A 13,142-nucleotide genomic window follows, 5' to 3' on the forward strand; every position below is an offset into this window, starting at 1 on the left:
AATACATAACTTAGAAAAAGATTCACAAAAAAGTAGACTTGCTGTGAGTTTTGCATTAAAAGTTAATGGAATCATCTCAAGTTGTTTAATTCTTTGAATGTTGACATTGTTACTGCAGTAGCCTGAACGGAGCTTGGATGAGGAAATGGTGATTTTTATACCAATAAATGTAGTGAACTATGGTGAAAATCTGCCTAATGTTTTTATGTGCAAGATTTCATTTACTCTGAATATTAATGTGGCTGAGGCTGACCTTTACAATAAAAGAATAGTGTGATGCAGTTGCATTAGTATTACTATGATTTTTGTGGGTCTTATTGTCATGATCGGTCAGTACTTATGAAAGTAGTGGGAAACTTAGAGTAAAATTGGGAGGAGTAAATAGAAAGTGATATTATTTAACTGTTGATGGACTGGAAAGACTGTTCAAAAGGGAGAAGCTCTGTCACTTAAGTCTTCTACGTAAAGAACTAAGTAAATCAGTAGAAAATAGTTCTTTTATATACGAGCTGATGAATTCCATGGTTTGTGTTGATATTAAAAACTACGAGATAGATATGATATGCTGCCATCTTAAATTGTATAAACATTTATACATACAAACATTAGTCTGATATCCCTTATCTGCAAATGTTCTATCATAGAAATTTTTGCAAAACCTTTGCCTTTGGGCTGCTTCTGAAATCATGGAGTTAGTGTCTTTAACCAGCTAGGAAAATGTTGATTTCTTTTCATCTTGTGATGTGATGATGGCTGAAAGAATAACGCTAGAGGACTGACTATACAAACTGCGGTATCTTCAACTTCCTCCTGGGGAGGTAAACTACTTTTGGTTTATGTTCTTAAATCAGATTGCAAGTGTGTTTTTTTTGTTAGTATAAGAGACTGTCAAAATTGTGTGTCAGTGAGAATCTGCAGGTACATAACTGCCTTGCCTCTGCCTCCAGCTACTTGCATTTTTTTTTTTCTACCTGTTAAATGTGTTGCTTATCTTGAGTAGCTACTGGCAGCAGTGTAGCTTATGCACCATAAGGAGATCTGGGAAGTGAGCTTGAGATGTCTGAAAAAATGCTGTGTGGTATCTTGCTTTAGTATTCTGTATTTTGTCCAGAGGACTTTGAGTGACAAATGCAATATAAATGTAGAGATGGAGTAGATTATTCTGTTCCAGGTTCTGGGAGAGATTGACAGTACTTAAATGAGAAGCAGGGGGAAGAAGTATTTCTAGTACAATTGGCTGCTAAAGCGGATACAGAGTTTCAGCACTTCTTGCTTATATAGCTGTCTCTGGGTTGAAGTCGTGGTTAGGCTTTACTTCATTTGGAATTCTGGCTCAATAATTAAAAATTAAAAGTCTGTTTTCCAGAGTAAGGACATCCTAGTTTTCATTTCAAGATTAGATTATTAGTTCCTCTTTTAATTCCGTAGTAAGACCAGGTAAAAAAAATACAGGAGAGGTGTAGCTGTAAGGAAGAAGTTTGAGATACAGCCGTCAGGAAGGTCAAAGGTCCTTGGTGTCAACATCTGGTGTAGTAAAAGAGAGAGATTTTATCCTAGCTGTCTGTACTGGATCAGGCTGGAGTGGAATTAATTTTCTTCGTAGCAGCTCATATGGTGCTGTGTTCTAGACTTGTTACCGAATCAGTGTTAATAGAACACCAATATTTTAGCTTTTGCTTAACAGCACTTACCCAGTGTCAAGGCCACCTTCTCTTTACTGTGTCCACCCACTCCCCCAGGAGTAGGATGGGGTGGACCAGAGGTTGGGAAGGGACATGGCCATGACAACTGATCCAAACTGAACGAAGGGATAATTCATAATGTCATGCTCTGCAATAAAACCAGGGCGGCAGGGTGGGGAGGAGGAGTTTTTTCCAATGTAGCAGTTGCTTAGAGGCTGGGTAGGTATTGGTCTGCTGGTGACAAGTGATGGCTTTTGGATCGTTTGTTTCTTTATCTTTTTTTCTTCCCGTTCACTTGTTAAACTGTCTTTATCTCAACCCATGAGTTTTTCTTGCTTTTGCGCTTCTGAGTCTTTACTTGATCCTGCTGTGAGGAAATGAGCACATGGCTGGGTGGGGACTGACCTGTCAGCCAGGGTCTGTCCACCACGCTCTCCTGGATACCTCTGAATGCTTATCTTCACGATACGATGAAGTATGAACACATAGTCCCTCCTTCCCACCTTCATGCCTCCTCCACTATTTGTATAGTCTTGCAAATTGCTTTATTGCAGAAATACAGTATTGACAACTAACCAAGAGACAGAAAGTAAAATTAGAAACAGCATGGTGTTTTAGTATCTTCCACCAAGGGGAATTACAGTGGTGTATATGTTGAACAGTTGTAGGTTCGTTTCCAGTAACACTGAACTCGCCCACCCTGTTAACCATAGGCAGTGGTGTACGATACTGACTAGAAGCACCTTGATGGTTTCAACTGGTGAGAGCATAACCAAGGGATCTGAAACTTCGCAAAGAAAATAGGGTCACTTTTTCCTAGCCAGTGACTTGCAGGGCTGTGTCATTAAGGATCAATGACCATGCTTCTTCATATAGAGCTGTACTTTTTGCCAGATTCCTGTGTCGTCTCCCGCCCCCTCCCCCCCAAAGTTCTAGATCTTAATTACCTATTCAGGACTGCTTGGTGTAAATTGAGCAAGTTTATTAATTGAATTCTTCCTTGATAAAATTGTTGATATTGGTATACGATATAGATTGCCTTCTTGGCCACGAATAAAGATGTAATGGTGGTGATCTTTGTCAGCAGGATTTTACTGCTGTTAAGGAGAAAGTGAGAAGGTAATGGGGAGGGAGAGATAGTAGTGACTGGTTTGTGCGTCATCAATACACTGGCTATAAACAGTTCATCTATCAATTTGCATTACTCAGTGTTAAGGAGAAATTGGCAGAAGGCTTGAGAATCTAGGGCACAGGAAATTCTCCTCAACTCTCCGAGTCTCAAACTCTTCAAAACTGAGAATGTCATCTAGCTGTATGCTGACTCTGTTTGAAGTCCAATAGTCCATGTTTGTTTTGGAAAGCTTTTTAAGAGCTCTTACTGCTTTTTTTTGTGGAATAGTGAGGGTGCTAGAGCTATACAGGTTTCAGGCTCATGAGTTAAATAAGCAAAAGACAAGGTGAAATGGGATGCAAGCCTGCTTTTTCACGTAAAATGCAGTAGATTCCATGCTCATTTAGCTGCAGTTTTGATAGAACAGTTACTGAAATGTTAAGTGCTTTTTAATGTTAGAATGCATAAATTGTGGACTTTATTCTGAAACAGTAGGTAACACTATTTTTTTTCTTTGATTTGTGTGTGTGTTTTTTTTTTTTTAATAGAATATTCAAATAAAAACTTTGGCAGATGATGTGGTAAGGTCTTTGTAACATCTTAATTTGCAATGGTAACTCCATGTTGCATGCTATTTTACTCTAAATGTTGTGGACGATATAACACGTTCTTATAAGGATATTAAGTATCAGATTTCAGAAAATTGAGTTACTATTCCTAAAGATATTAATTTGTAACTCAAGTTGAAGAAGTGTAAGTAATGATATCTATTTGGAGAAGCTTCGTTAGCTACATTCTAATTACTTTAGTAATATTGCTAATTACTTTAGTATTATTGTGGATATGTTGAAACTTCAACAGTTCAAGGGTTATTTCTCTTGACCTTCTTTTTAACAGTAAAGGATCTGCAGTGGTTCTTCAAAGTTAGTTGCCACATGATTGAGGTGGAACCATTTTGGGTAATAAGCGTGTACTGTAAGTCAAACAATAAGTTTGTATTCAGTAGCACCAACTCTGAATACTTTGAAACTGGTTGCAAAGTATTTTTATAGAAACATATCAAAATTGATTGAAGTAAAATTATAAATTTTTATTTTCTACGTATAATAGTTAAGCCACACTGGCTATTAGCAATGATCACTTACATGTCTGAAATGAAGAAATTGTACTTAGTAATCATGTAGAAGATTGATTTATGGCTTTAAAGTGATCTCACCTTTGCAATATGATTAAACAAATTTGTTGTTAATAGGGTATACTTGAAACAGATCACAGTATGGTGAAATTCATCTTAAATGGAGCTCTTTTTTTTTGTGACTACTGAATGGGCATTTTAACGTAAGTGAACAGTAAAACTACATTTGATAAATATTGGCTAATTTTCAGTACTGCCTTTCAGGCATTATGTCATATCTTTGGCCTTTTTAATAGCCTATGCCCTAATTTTAGTTTCAAAAAATTTTAAGTAAACTATCCTAATAAGAAAAAAAATGTGATTAAAGTAAAATTCTTGCATTGTTTAAACATTAACAGTATCCTTGTAGGTAATGTGTTTCTGTCCACAAATGTAAGACTTCTAAGGAAGAAGAAAACCCAAACCCAATGCCCCTTCCCCTCAAAAACACAAACAAACCCCCAAAACCTCCAAAGCAATTCAGAGGACATGCAGCTTATCTAGGGATACTTTCCCTTCAAAAATTTAAGGTAGTCTTGTAGGATCTCAAAAAACGAACAACAAAAAATCCCAACAGCAAAACAAAACAAGAAAAAGAAACAAAACAATGGTTGAAAAAAAAAAAAAAAAGATCCTTTCTTGCCCATATTCCATAGCACTTGGTTAAATTTGTCTGCTTGTCGATGAACTAATCTAAAATGAATCCAGATTTCCTACAAATTAAATACTCTGTTAAACTTTTCACACCTCACAGAGGTTGTTTACTCATAGAAAATATAAATTTTGGTTTACATGTCTTCATAGAGGTTGCAGTCACTGCTATGAATGATACTGGTAACCCTACATAAGCTGCAGTTAGATGAAAGCACATCTTCATAAGGCTGTTCAATGCCTGAAACAAATACATTAGTATTTGTTGATGCAAACAGTTAATTTAGAAAAATCGTTACAGACATAACATTCTCAAAATGAACATACATATATATAGTTAAAGACAGTATTATTAAATAAAAAAATTATAACTCTATTCTTAATAGTCAGAATATTAATAATACAGTCATAAATGGCCTTATAAGGAAGGTGCTCTTGTTGGTTTCCAATATTAACAAATTAACTGAGTAAGCATGCTTTAAAAAAAAAAAAAAAAAGGCGGGGGTTTGGTGTAAGGCCTAAAACAAGTCAGCCTTAATCAGTGAAACATCGTTGCAGATTATATGATATGCTTTCACTAATGTCTGTTATGTGTATTTAACTATGGATGGCTGCTTCTATGTGAGTAATCTTTTACCTGGCTTTTTAAAATTATGCACTAATTTCAGGAGTCGGTACTCAAAAATACTTCAAGGAATTGTGAATGATACTTGGAGCATTAATTCCTCTACAAACTTTATTTTACTTTAGCAGGATTTTTTTATAAGCCTGATGAACTTGTGAGTACCTCCTTCCCAACGCTGGCTTTTTCAGTTGTCCTCCAAAGACTTATAGCTCTTCAGGTGAAGGAACGCTTGGACATTACCTTTGTGGTACCATGCTTATTCACTATCAGGATAATTAGGGAATAATGTGAGAAGATGAATTCAAGATTTTGAAATGCTAACAGTTTAACAAAGATGGCATACTTTTGAAATTGTGAGAAATAGTTATATCCTTTTTGCATGTGACCTGTCATGAATTTACCTAAAACGTTGCTGTCTTTCCATGAAAAGTAATTTCTGAATGTTAAGAGTATTTTCACTTACAGTTCAGTTTGAGTTTTAACTTTGCTGCTTGGATTAACTAAAAATGTCTGTATTACTGCCATGCAACTGGCTGCTTTCCTATATTTCTATTTCTGCTTATTTTTAAATGGATGTCTTTGCAGCGTGACAGAATAACAAGCTTCAGAAAATCAGCAGTGAAAAAAGAGAAACCTCTCATTCAGCATCCTATTGACTCTCAACCTTCTATAAGTGAAATCCCGCTTGCCCAGGCACTTGTTGATGAGCGTTGCATGAACTTATCAGAAAAAGAAGTCATGGATCTCTTTGAAAAAATGATGGTAAGATTGTGCTACGTGGTTTTGTAAGGTTTTACTTTGTTTTCATGTTGGCGTTTGTTATGCAGTAGTGATTTTCAAATGTTGTCATTTTGGAAGTAGTAACTACTTGAGAAGGCATAGCATAGGCCTGATAGACCTGGCTGAATTGGCACATAAACAACTGAGTAACTCGTAGAATGCTAGTATTATATATATTTAAATTATTTGGTCTACTTCTATAGAGAAAACAAAGGCAAAAAAGCCAAAAAGAAAAAAAGAAAAATTGTAAGATGTTGATTGCTTCATTAAGACAACCTCTATAGACCTTAGTTTCAGTAGTTAGATAATGCTGTTAAAGGATAGTTTTTAATAAACTTAAGTAAATACCTTTGGAAAATAGTAACTCCCATTCATAAAATTTTAATGCATAGAAAGCTGAATTTTTGTATGGTCTTGAATATATTCTGTCCTAGGATCACTTGTCAAGGTTTGTGATTGTACTCGCACGCAAGCTTTTCTATTAGTAATACAGACACAAACTTTTGAAGCAGGTCTTTATTACTTCTGCCATGCATATCGGTGTTGATGCATGAAGTATCAGGAAATGCAGTCTTTTGAGCCTTGTTAGAAATACTGGCTTCTGTATCATTCTTTAAAATTGTTTTAAACTACTACAGAGTCAGTGTGGCCTACGAACTGTCCTGTTCCATTGTGTAGCTCTACTCTGTTCAATGAAGTTGTGAGTCTCTTTTGAAACATTGGATAAGTATTAATTAATACTTGCTTGATTTGCTTATTAGATTAAGGGATTTATTTTTAACTTTTCCAAGTAATGTTAATTGAAGCGGACAGTGAGTCTGTCTTCCAGAGACTAATAGTTCTTTGAAAAACCTGTTAGCTGGTAAGTTATTACAGTAAAATTGACTGGTCTTAGTTGTTAATCTGAAGTTACTTGAACTTTTAGTGGCAAGACTACATGTTGTATTTAATCAGTTATTAAGTTGCAACAGGCATCTTTAGATTTAATCTAGCAGAATATTTTGATTTTTAGGTTTGTTTTAAATAGATCAATTAGAACACATTCAAATCTACCCCTGCCACAAGCTAATAATCTATATAATAACAGTCTTCTGATTAAATAGTGTACAAATGATATCTGTTGTGATAAGATTTTATAAAAAACACCGGAACTTCACAAGAGATAACACTTAGGTGATCAGCTTGAGCTGTAGAATTTTTGGTTTTGTCCTCTAGTTTTATTTCCCGAGTCAAATTTCACTAATAGTAACTACCCTTTATGCAATTATAGTCTTGAAAACAGTGAACACTTGGAAGTGACAGGATTATATGGGAAAATTGGGTAGTTCAGAATTAAACAAACTGAAACGCGCATAAACTGAAAAAGCCACTTCTGTTTGTTTTATCATGAGCCATTTGTTTAAGAAAAGGAGTATGAAAATAACAAAGACTAATGAAAAGCATGAAATAGAGTCTTAATGTTGTGTGGTCTTTTTCTTTACAGGAAGACATGAATCTAAATGAAGAACGTAAAGCTCCTTTGAGAGATAAAGACTTGACCACAAAACGTGAGATGGTTGTCCAGTACATTTCTGCAACTGCCAAATCTGTAAGTAGTCACCTCTCCAAGACAGATGAAAGTAAGAAGCTTAGCTTCATGAGTGTTATGCTTGTCAAGCTTGAAACTTTCCTTTTTTTTTTTTTTTGTCTGGATTTATCGTTGAAGAGTGGTAGGAAAAAACTTATCTGTATTACCTAAGATACTTCTAAATGCTTGCAGCTGTATCTGAAGGGTTAGTTTGTATTTGAGTTGTTAGGGTTAGGGTAATGTAAAAGCTTGGTGCTTTCATGTAAACCATAAGAAATTGCAAATCCAGTGATATAGAGTATTTCTGTGGAATTCATTATACAAATTTTTTGGTACCAGAAGTTCTTGGAAGGCATAGCATGACTTTATGGTTTCAGTAATGACATATATATATATATAGGATGTACAACTTGCAGTGTTAGAAACAGGGAGTGAAAATATTGAAAGTATTTAAAATTGAAGTAGAGTCGCTATTTTAGCTTAATTTGAATATGTTGAGTACTGTTGCTAGCTTGAAGATTGCATTAAATATTCTGCTAAAAAATGCTTTGAAGGTAAATAAGATGATTCCTGTGGTGAAAAGATGGTCTTAAAATGAGTTTCAAATTATATCTTGAGTAGAAAAAAATATATTCAGAATTTTAATTCCTGTTGATCATTCTCTGTACTTAAGTTGAATGATTAACGGTTAGTTGATGGATCCTTCATGCAGTATTTTTGAAGTCTCACTGTTTCGGGCTGCCAGAATTGTAAGAGAACTGTTGGATGCCCCAACATTTGCGGAGAAACACCATTTCAATAAGTGAAGAGCTGTAATTTATTTTCTGCATTGGGGCTATTAGTACTAACTAGTTAGAAAGTACAATAGTAATGCTTCTTGTGTGTTAAAAATTGACTATGGCAAATACAGTTCTTATCATGTAAAAGGAGAATATGCCACAGAAATTCGTGAATGTTGGATGAAACAGAACAATATATGTATGTTGTGATATCCCTAGAAATAGGTTTTGTCCTGATTTGTGTCCCTATTTGTTGTATAAAGAACTTGAGAGGCCAGTGGTGAGTTCTGAGGACCTGAATGTATTGCCGTATTAGGAAGAAGTGTTGGTGAGGGGTAGCGTTGTGTATTCAAGGGGCAGTAGTATGCTTGAATTGATAAAATTTTCTATCAGCATAGTTCTTGAATAAACTTACGTAATGCATATGATTTTATTTGGAAATCAGGATTAGTTGGTTGGTTTTTTTTTTTCACACCTAAGTTATTGTGTGCAATAAAAGGCTACTGGAAATGAAGACTATGTGTGGAATAATTGCTCAAACACAATGACTGCACTCCTAGTAGTTCTACAGAGCTAGGTCTGAGTGCTAAATACAGATAACATTAAATAATAATGTGTTTCTTAGTCTTATTTGCCAGTTTATTTCACTATGTTGGTGTCTGCCTAATGAATCTCTGAGCATGGACTGCAAGCAGTACAGTTGACTTGTTTTTTTTTTTAATTTTTAAAATCTGCTCTACAGAGTTGAATTTCAAAAAACTAAAACTACGATGACGTGCAATTCTCAAATGCAACTGCTTTGCAGTGGACACTACGAATTTAGGTGGGGAGAAAACCCCTTGCATTAAAAGGTGAAATTGGTGTTCTATGTTTCTAAGAGGAGTGATGTTCCTGCATGAGTTAATATTTCAATAAATAAATCCATAGTCCTTTAGTCTGTCCTGGAAGGAGTCCAGTGCTTAAAGCATGGTCTAGCTAAACATATAAGTTATCGGAGAATTATTCAAGCTTATGCAGTGAATACTATGAAATTTCCTGTTAGTTTACTTTGCGTAGACTATCTTCAGGAACTATTGATTGCGTGTTTTAAGATTTTTGTTTTCACTTGATGATCAATGTTAAATCTTAAGTTTTTCTTTGTAAGTGAAAATATTTTAGTAAAGCAGTAGAATCTTTTACAATGGAAGTACTTGCAATTTTTTACCAAAATGTGTTTGGGCAATGGTGATCTCTCTTATATATATTGATATCAAAATGTAGCTGCTTCAAGTACCATAATTTTGTAGCTCAGTAAGAAAAGCATGGCTGCCACTGCATGTCTAACTGCTGAAAATTTTAACGGATTGCATTACTGCCACCATATCTGCTACAGCATGGGAAATTTATCAGAACTGGGGATATGTTCACCAAAATGTACTAACAATTTTTAAGAAAATAAATAAAAATAATCAGATCCCCAAATTGCCTCATACATAAATGTGTGCTTTGAACTTAAGTCAGCACCAGTATGGATGTGTTATGCATGTGCGAAATGTCTTTCCTAATGGAAAGATGACTCGTGTTGACGTTTGTGTGCTTCAGTAAGTCCTTCTTGCAATTGAATCGCAGCATTTCAATGGAGTAATTTCAGGTTGTTCAGAAATATCAATAACCTTTCTGTAGTGTGTTACCCTAATTTAGCTTTTAAATAGCTAGCATCTTAGCTGTTTTAAAAAATAAAAAAAGTACAGCTCAGTTGTAAAACGTTTATTGGGATCTTAGAATGAACTGAAACCTCACTTTCACTGTTAATTTCATCTTTTGTTTTGTTAAACTACTAATTGAATACAAGCCCTAACCAGATTTTACTGTCATGAATTGTCAGTCTTTCTTTTCTTCAGGCTTGTCTTCCATGAAAATGCTGATTGCATTCAAAATGATCTTTCTTAAAATTTTCTATCTTTTTCTTTGGTCACAGATAATTGTTTATCTGATTTCTGTGTTTATACTGAAAATTCTTGGGCCTTTTCTTCTGCTTAGAGCTCACAAAGCACACTTAACAGTTGATGTCACTTTTCTTCTGGTTCATTTCATGTTTGTTTTAGTTAGGCTTTTGAGCTCTCTCCACTCATTTGAAAATACCACTCTCAGTTACTGATGTTGTCTTAACCAAATTATTTTTAAATTTGGTGCTACATTTTCTCTGCCTTGTGTGCCATCTGCAGCATGTTGACCATGCTTTTCTGAAACACTGTAATGTCTTTGGAGTTCCAAGTGAGAAAGAAACCTTGGTTTTCAATGGATGGGAAAAAAAAAAGCTTTCCTTTTCCTTGGGGGGTGGAGGAAAGATGGAAGCTAATAAGCTGGATGCTTTCATGGCAAGTGATTATCTGTGCTTGTGATTCCTTCTTTCAATCAAAGACAAAGATTGTTGACCATGGAAGTTATACTTGGGAAATGGTGCAGGCTCAGAATTCCATTTCAGAATTGAACTTGGTGACCTGTCATACTGAATGAGTTGAACATTGGTGAGAGAAGAAGGTAGTAAATTAGGAAAAGGAATTGTCTGGTGATGACAGTTCATCTTGTGCTTCTAGAGGAAGCCTCACCCAGAAGAGAAGGGGTGGTTGTGAAAGACTTGCAGGGATTTCTGTCTTCTGACAAACTTCCTAAAAGAATGACAGAAGACATAAGAGAAGAAAACGAAGCAGGTGGAGGCTGAACAGATACGATCAAATTCAGATATTGGAACAAAATCACGCTGTCTCAGGCTCTTACTCAGACAAAAGTGGTTATGCAATAACCTGGCTGCTGTCAGATTGCAGCAAATAACAGACTAGAAAAGGCCTGCAATGTTTATGCAGAAGTTCATAGTCCTGGTGTTCACAGGAAAATGGTTGTTCATGCAAAGAGATAGAGCAGGGCAGAGATGTGTTGCCTTTATGCAGTTTCTTCCATGTAAAGTCAGCTTCTTGTACATGAATAAGCAGAGATGCTGTTCCATGGTTAAAAAAAAAAAAGTCATTCTGTAAATCACTGTTTAATTATCCATGTAATTAAAAGCATCCATGCTGAGCAGCTGAAAAAAAATGCCACATGAGATTTTCTGAAATGCAAGTTAGATTTATAACTGTAGGCTATGTTTTTGACTATGAAGACTTAATTAAATTCAGTGATGACATCATCTAAATAGAACAGAAGCTCCATAATAAATGAAGTTGTTACACATACAAGGAAGTCAGTATGCCATTAGTTTTAATGTAGTTTTCTCAGGGTCATATGTAAAATATCTGACCTGATAATTTAAACAAAATGGCATATCTCTCAATGTTTCGAGATGCAGATGTCAATGTAGGTATTTAGTTATTTATTTGTAGATGTGTAAAGTACTGATGATTCAGCAGCAGAACATAGGAATTTCAAATTATTTCTCCTACAGTAGAACTACTGTTTTCCTGTTGAGAAGCTGTAACTCTTAAACAGTTTGATAAAATAATAAAAGAATGTAACTACCACTAATGATTAAACACTGAAAAATTTGTATGATGCTACATCCTACTAAGTACTTTGCTGTGTTTATTTATGTATTATTATTATTATCTTTTTTACACAATAACCTTGGCTGACCACTGCATGCAGATAGTCGGAAGTAAAGTTCCGGTGAGTATGAACGTGACAGTTTTGTTATTTCTCATGAATACACTTCCATTTTTAGAGATTAGGCTGGAATATTTTGGACTCTTATCTTAGATTTGAAAGTTCAGTGGGCATAAATGAATCCTTGTTTTATCATAATAATTATCAACTACCTCAGTTGTGTTTGTTGTACCACTATAAGATCATTGATTGCACGTTTGAGAGTTCTGTTTTTAAGTTTTCAACAGTCTGTTTCCAAATACTTCAGACTCCCTGAGAACTAATCTGTTCATCGTGAGCAGCAAATATAATTTAGACTTGTCTTGCCTTTTTTTTTTTTTTTAAGGCAATCAGTCAAAACTTAGAATTTACAGTATTTGGCTTACTTCATTCTGTTTAGACATGTTTGTTTAATTTCCTAATTGTTATAATTCGTAGTTTGTTGTGGAAATGTCAGCTGCTGGATATCAGTGTGAGACTAAGATTAACATAGAGGATTCAGAAGGGCAATTAATAAGCATAAGATGAGATCACTCACAATGTAACTTTTTTCTTAAGTGCTCAGCTATGTTTTATGTTAAACCATGGTTGAATTTAGCTTTTTCTTTATTATTTTGTTACTAAAAAGTATTTGGGGCTTAATTTGTTGTACTGCATTCAGCAAATGTGTTTCTTGGAAAAAATTGTTTTTTTGGGAATAATTACATATCCATTTGAAATGATGGCTGAAAGCAAAGATGTACTTTTTAGTTATGGATGAACTTTATTTTTGATTGCAGTATCTGAAAAGCCTGGTTTGGCTGCAATGTTTTCTATTTAGGTCACATTCAGTACGTATATTTTGTAGTACAAAGAATAAAGAACAACCTGTGACTGAAAACTGTCTCATTATCTCAGGTATACTTAAATATTTAAAGATATAGTGCATAGGGATGAAGAAATTGCTGTTGGCTTTGCTTTATTCAGGGTGGTCTTTAAACAGACTTTTCTGTCTGTATTCATCAAGCCTTTTTAGTTTTGTAAACAGTACTGGCTCATATGCTGATTGAGAAAATACCTAACCACAACAAAAGTATTTAAAGGTATTTGATTTTTAAGGGGCAAAATTGTTAACTCTTCAGTTCATTGCATTAAAACCTGTTTCAAATAATTCCTGCT

General features: G+C 34.8%; 1 protein-coding gene across 1 annotated transcript in view; it reads left to right on the plus strand.

Annotated features, from left to right (window-relative positions):
• The first annotated feature begins 2,067 nt into the window (after positions 1-2,067).
• Positions 2,068-13,142, plus strand: part of DIAPH2 (diaphanous-related formin 2) — a 174,752-nt gene continuing 163,677 nt past the window's right edge. Inside the window, exons 1-4 of the mRNA XM_009881778.1 lie at positions 2,068-2,157; positions 3,342-3,374; positions 5,829-6,005; positions 7,507-7,611. Of these exons, the coding sequence (XP_009880080.1) occupies positions 2,068-2,157; positions 3,342-3,374; positions 5,829-6,005; positions 7,507-7,611 (405 nt within the window). The remainder of the gene's footprint in view (positions 2,158-3,341; positions 3,375-5,828; positions 6,006-7,506; positions 7,612-13,142) is intronic.

The sequence above is a fragment of the Charadrius vociferus genome, unplaced genomic scaffold (genome assembly GCF_000708025.1).
Source record: "Charadrius vociferus isolate BGI_N301 unplaced genomic scaffold, ASM70802v2 scaffold472, whole genome shotgun sequence".
NCBI classification, from domain to species: domain Eukaryota; kingdom Metazoa; phylum Chordata; class Aves; order Charadriiformes; family Charadriidae; genus Charadrius; species Charadrius vociferus.